The sequence below is a fragment of the Fulmarus glacialis genome, unplaced genomic scaffold (genome assembly GCF_000690835.1).
Source record: "Fulmarus glacialis isolate BGI_N327 unplaced genomic scaffold, ASM69083v1 scaffold12274, whole genome shotgun sequence".
In the NCBI taxonomy this organism is placed as follows: domain Eukaryota; kingdom Metazoa; phylum Chordata; class Aves; order Procellariiformes; family Procellariidae; genus Fulmarus; species Fulmarus glacialis.
In genome coordinates, this window is record NW_009207444.1 from 35731 (window position 1) to 42401 (window position 6671).

The 6671-nt window shown below is 47.6% G+C and overlaps 1 protein-coding gene across 1 annotated transcript in view; it reads left to right on the top strand.

The window, feature by feature from the left end:
• C2CD3 (C2 calcium-dependent domain containing 3) overlaps positions 1-4554 on the top strand; it is a gene marked incomplete at its 5' end in the record, with an annotated part of 38731 nt that extends 34177 nt beyond the window's left edge. The window contains one exon of the mRNA XM_009576107.1: positions 4420-4554. Coding sequence (XP_009574402.1) covers positions 4420-4554 — 135 coding nt within the window. The remainder of the gene's footprint in view (positions 1-4419) is intronic.
• Positions 4555-6671: the final 2117 nt, after the last annotated feature.

A 6671-nucleotide genomic window follows, 5' to 3' on the forward strand; every position in this document is an offset into this window, starting at 1 on the left:
ACGATCAGAAAAAGAAGAAAAGGCAGCTGTATTCTTCACATCCGTTTCGGAGTTGCTGGCTGTGGTCCGTGACTTGATATAAACCTTTTCCTGTCCAGAAAGCAGAAGTAGGTGCAAGGTTGCTCCAGGGGTAGGTTGTAGCCTATTAACACGGATCTGTTTTCACTCCTTCATCACTGCACAAACAAAACTAGCCGACAAACTTGCTGCACCATGGGGCTGAAACATTCTCCGCCTCGGTTACCAGAATTCTTTGACCTTGAAATAAGCCATCCCCCCACACCTATAAAATGCTAATAAATCTGTTTGCTGTATCCCTGGCACACAGCAATTATATAATCCTCAGCTGGTTTAAGTGTCCTGCTGTGTCGCTGCCATTTCTATAAAAAGAAAAGTGAAGCATGATCTTCTGTGCGTAAGTCCTCTTCCCTCTTGCATCTTTCTGATTAAAAGTGTGTGTTTCATGGCTGAGCATCAGATACTCGGAGCCTGCGTTGGCTTAGAGACAGAGAGGGAGAAACCCAGGACAAGCGCTGCTTGTGCTCAGGTCATCATAGTCTGAACTGGCAAAGCCTGTTTCGGAGGCAAGGAATGGTGTAAACATGACATTTCAGATGTGTGCTCTCAAAACTCTGCAGAGGGTTAAAACTCTGACTGTTTGAAACTGCCCATTTGATGTATCAAAGGAGCATCTTAAAAATGCAGCATTGAGGCTAGAATGTCTTGCTAAATGTTGTATGTGCAAGGAATTTGTATATTTCAAAGAAAAATGGTTTTATACAGAGCTAAGTATAGAAGTGTAGCTCTTTCCTGTAGCCATATCCCAAAACTGGCAGTGAAGGTAAGCCCGCAAAAGTAATTTCATAAGGCTTCTGATCATCTGTGTGAGCTGGGAATGTTAGCTGTGCTTTTAAACTTCTCTCATTTTGGTTCACACCTCTGCATGTAGAATAGCAGCAAGAAGAGCTGCTAAACCTTTCCTACAGCTGGAAGTTCATTTTTAGGAAGGTCCTTGGAATAGATACATGCATCTTAACACCTCTGCATTGCTGCGAATGGACACAGCGGTATGAAAATGGGAGGAGGAGTATTTTAGCCACTTGTACCTGAAACAGCATGCAAGTGGTATGTTTTCCAAGCGCACCTCGTTTACTGACAGTCAGGAGGGTACAAACTGCTGTCTGTCTCCTCAGTGTCATCTAATAGCAGCAGACACCTGCTCTTCTGTCGTATTTTCACTTCTAGAGTACAGTGCTCTTTCAGGGTATGTTATTATACTGACAGCAAAATGTGAGTGAGGGGCAGCATTTTCTGCAGCAGCCTCTCTGGCTGACCAGACCAGATCAGGAACAACTCAGTTTGTTGGCAGGAGAAGTTGTGAACTCTAAGAACAAAGGAGAAAATCTCATTTAATTTCTCCTTCAGAATCAAATTTAAAATGTCTTATAAACAGGTTAAGATTATTTTGCAGCTATTTTGGGTCACTGGGTTAGTGCGATCCAAAAAAAAGTCCTTTCATTTCTGCAGAAATACTCAGCTGTGCTGTCTCTGGTGGGTCTGGGTTTCTCAAGGCAATTTTGTTCTCTTTTCCTTTGTCTTACCCCACATGGTATGTTACCTTCTTGTCTGACTTGCAGGACTTGCAGCTGCTCCCACTGAAATTCATTAGAAATGTCCTGTTGGGTCAGTGAAAGCCATCTGCGTTTACTCCTTACATTCAAATTGTGAGTTGCTGTCTCTCAGTTCCTAGCTGTGCACGAAGACGTGTATAGCACAAGTACCCGTGAGAGGTAGGAAGTGCAGTTTCATGACCCTTTGAAATAGGGTTGATTGGATGATTTGGGGATTTAATAGAGAGCCGTTGCTACAGTGTAAACCTGCTTTTGTTTTAATATTGCAGTTAGTTCCTGCAAGCTTTTCACATGCACGTAGCTGTACAGACAATCTTTTTTAGGTATTTTAGTGGTGTAGCTTCTTCCAGGGTAGAACAGTGCGCTCATCACAGCTTGCTGGAAGGAAAGGAGAGCTTCTGAAGTACAGTGCCAGTGCAGAGAAGTGGCACAGGGTTGTCTAGCTGCAGTTTGGCCAGTGTATTGGATTTAAGAGCCAGAATTTCTATTACAGACCTTCCTGGGCCGAGGTAGGCCGACCGATAGGGCGGTCCATACAATGCTTTGCAAATACATAAAACTGGTGTTCAGAAGCGAACGCTGCCTGATGCACTAAAACCAGAAGCCTTTCGCCAGTCTGCTGAGCTTTCACTTTGAACATTTTTCTCTATGAACTACTTAAAAATGCTGTACAGAGATCAGGGACCAGCACCGAGCCAGCATGAGCTGGTTACTGTCCGTCTCCAGCCAATATTAATGTTTCAGCTGTTTCATAGACAGTTGGCACAGAAAACAGCATGGGAAGAATAAGCTACAGACCCGGTCTTCTCTGGACGACCTTGAGCAGAATACACTGTGAAAGCGAGGTGGTTTGGCCAGCAAGCATCTCTCTCTGCTGGTTTTCAAGCTTCTGATGTTGCCAGGTCTGCGTTTAATGTCTCTCAGCTTCTTACATTTTGGTTTAGGAAAAATCATCCTAGAGCAGCATTAAGGAGAAAGGGGAAAAAAAAAAAAAGCAAGGACTCTTGTAAATACAAATGTATGTTTTTTCAGTACGATAAAAATGGGCAGTGTATTTAAAGTATTATAAGCCAAAGCTATTTTCCTGGATACAGTTTGAAGTCTTTTACAGAAGTCTTTCCACATAATTTACACAATTAAATACAAAACTGGGTATTTACGCTATAGGAATTTATAGTTAGCTTGTCGTAAGCCTTTTCTGCACTATTGGACGTGAAACCACACAAGCTGTTCCTACCCTTGTCATCCTTTTTATTAACCAGCCAGCCAGCGACCAAAACCATCACCTTTGTGAGCATTGATCCCGTCTGTCTCCCGAATCCGGCTATGCCGGAGCAGGCTGGGTCAGCCTATCTGAAAATCATCCTTTAGGAAGTCTTGGCCTGTGGTTACAGCCTCTCCTGGTCTTGTCTGTTTGAATAAATTGTAGCTGATGTTAAATTAGCTTAAAATTAGCCTCTTGTGCTTTGCCCTGGCTCTAGCAAACACAAGTATGCCCAGAATATACAGATCAGGGTGTGTTTTTTACCTACAGGATGTTTTCCCATAAGGATCTTCACCAGCGATGCTGTCACAAGCTTAATATTCAATGTGCTCGTCATCTGAGCCTGTAAAGCGCAGGTAACCAAACAAGAAATGAATAAATTTATTTATTCGTAAAAAAGCCATTTTCCTCCCCAAACGCTGTGCGGGGAGTGCACAGGAACAGGATCCTGGCGCTGTTTCTCTTGGGAGGGAGCTGATCACCTTAGGAGACCTTTCCATTGCAACTGAGCCCAGCTGGGGCGGAGAAGCAGCCCAGCGATGTAGGCGAAAGGCCGGACTGGCGTATTGGCTTTCCAAATCAAACCCCGCTCTCCAGGAGACTTTCCTGGCCCCGCAGCTCATGAGTGGCGTGTCCTAAAACAGCACTGCTTGTTTCAGCCTCTAAAGGCAGCTGAAGCTGGATCTTTCCTCTCCCGGTGCTTCACAGGCATGACCTGGCTTTAAACTAATTGGGGAGAAATGCGAGTTTCTTTGTACACTGAAAATATTCGTCTTTAGTGGTACTGACATCTGGGAGAAAGCCTGACTGCTGGGAGGATGCAGGCAAACCAAGGATGATGTTAAAATGCTTGAAACGGTGGTTTTTCATCTCGTGGGCTGCTGCTTAGGGGTTCCTGCAGGTAACTGAGACTGGCCAGTCTAATCTGTCAGCAGGCTTGGATTTGTTATGTAGGGGCAGTGCCTCTCCCTTGCAAGGTGGTTTGTATTTTAGTGTTCTGCAAATTAAAAATAAAATAATATAAATAAATAATATAAAATAAAAATTCAGAGAGTCAGAGCCTGGTGAATACACTGGTGTAATTCTTTTGGCTTCATAGAAGGTGACTTTGGCTGAGGGTAGGCATTCACAAGTTCACAGTTCGCTTGCCAGAGCAAAACTCTGTGGTTTGGACTTTCTAATTTTGGCCTTCAGCTTTAGCATTCTGTAGCACTGAGAAGGAATAGCATTGCAGTATCTAATATAGTGCGGAGCAGGGAAATATTTCACCATCGTGGGCTTTTTTTTTTTCCAAACAGTTGGAAGAAACAGGTTTTTTTTCCAAACAGTTGCCTGTCACTGAGTGGAACAAGAGAAAAACCCTTCCGAGGAGAACTGGTGAGCAACAGAAAACACATCATGAGGGGTTGTTGGTTTTTTTCTGTGTATCCAACTTCTCGCATGCTGCACGACGCTGCTGCGATCAGAAAACAGGCGCGGGGCAGAGCTGGCAGGGCTCTAACGTCTTGTTCCTTCTCTCCGCAGAGCAGAAGCAGAGCAGTGCCAGGGGGCATCCCGTACCGAAGGCCGAATCGTCCCAGGCCCACGGCTGATCTCTCGGAAGAGGAAACGAAAAGAATCGCCAGGATCTTCTCTACTCAGCTGTCCAAGAAGGAATAGCATTGGCCAGAGGCCCTCTCTGTGGCTGCTTCCCGAGCTGCGGCCTGACACATCGGCAAACGCCAGGTCTTCCAGGGAAAAGGAGATGGAAGCTGTAGGTTTCAGGCTCTGATTTTTAATTTGCCTAATTGGTATCCCATTAGAGGGACTTAAAGCCTTGAGGTCAACCAAGGGAAGCTGAGAGACCATGTGTCTTGCAAGGGCAGGTCCCGATGAGACTCACCGCTTTGGGTAACCGATGAGCTGTTACTTGGTCTCCAGATACTCCATTTTTGGTATTTTTCATGTGAAATTTCTCTAATTAACCTTTTGCTTTTGAGAGTAAACACAAAGCATCCCATTTTGAGACAGCTCCTTTTTCTTCAACCAAAGGATAGAGAACATCAGACGTTTGCCATCCCACTGGCAAGCAGAGAACTGTTGCCTCTCTGCCGGTGGGTGCTGTGGGTGGGGAGGGAAGATGAGCTCCCTCCCCGGTGGCCTTTCAAAAGTAGTTGGAGGGAAGCATAATTTGCTGATTCTAGAGAAATGTATGTGCCCAAGGTGCTTGTGTAAATACAGGCCAAGGATACTGTAAAATACTGATGTGTGTACAGAAGGGCTTTACTAGAAATGTGGAACTTCTGTATTCTAAATTATTTTTGTACATTTTTATGTTGGGTACCTTTTGGATAACGGACTTTTTTGCAGACTGAGCTAAGTTATTTTTGTACTGCTCTCCAGTGGTTGTGTTTCAATAAAATTCCCCTGGTTTCTTGTTGTCTGGTGCGAAGTGTGCCGCTGCCAGGTCACGAGCCTGTCGTTAACAGGTGGAGGGGACTCCTTTCCCCAGGAGCCTCCAGTAACGGGCGGGAGAGGACGTCGTAGAAATGCTTCCTGGAAGATGGTGTGGCTGGGGGCACACGTAAAGGTCGCTGCTTTGCAAAGTAATCGAATATCGCTGTGGAACGAGTCCCCCTTCCCTGCCCTCGCCGGGTGAGGGTTGAGAGGTGAACATGCCAAGCCTCCCCGCGTCCCCCTGCGAGAACAGGAGTGGCGCGCGGACATTCTTCTCCCGCTGCTGATCCCGGTGGCATCCCCCAAAAAAACCCAGGCGGGATGCCGGCTGGGTTGGGAACAGGGTGACAGAGGAGGTGACAATGTTGACTCCTGAGTTATATCTCGGGCATGAGATAAACAGGTTCTTCCTTTTGCATTTAGGTCAGCGGTGGAGCATGGTCCAGCCGGCTGGGAAAACCAGAGGGCAGCCAGCCGGAGAGGGGTGTCAGCGCCAGACGAGCTTCTGCCCGGAGCCCGATCGATGCAGCAAAGGTGGCTTCAGAGTGTCAAACCAGCTTGAAATCCCTCTTGCGTGCTCAACACGCAGGGCGAGCTCGCATGCAAGAGCAGAGGCTTTCTGCACATTGACAGGGATGTGCGATCTTTCGCGAGCATGTCCCTTTGGGCTTTGTGGGTGTAGTGCTAAATAGCACAAAGGGTTAAACACACTGAGTTTTAAGAAAATGGAGGAAAAGGGGCATTTCTTGAGCCATCACCCCACCCTTGGCCTCCAACCCTGAGCCCCATCCCTCCCGGCAGTGCCTTCGCCTCGGCTGCCAACCCTGCGCACGGCCACACTCGAAAGGGCATCGTGGTTTTTGTTGTGCGGAGCATGAACACAGGAGGGATTTACCTCCAAGCCGCTCACATCGCCTGGGCCCTCGGGATGCTCCACGTGAGCACGTTACACCATGCGGAGGAAATCCCGCTGGCAGGCTCAGCAGCTGCCCGGGATGAATTACAGCTGCGTGGTCCGTGCCAGGGGCAAAGGGGTCCGACCTGCCCCACGGGGGGAGCGCTCAGTGTTGCGCTGCCTCCAAACTGCTCGCTTTTAAAACCTTGGGCAAGCGTTTTCTGCATCTCGTCCTTCCCAAGCGCATTTGGGTTAAAAACCCCATCCCTGTGGTGCCAGTGGCCACCAAACAGGCAGGACCACATTGTCGGGTGCTGCTGCCCCACAGCTTTGCTCCGATGGGTGCTGGTGGTCTGGGCAGGACCCCCCCCACCCATGCCTAAGCCCTGTGGGGGAGCAGAGGGCTGAAACGCAGCCACCCCGTCATGGGTGCTGGGTGGCCCCA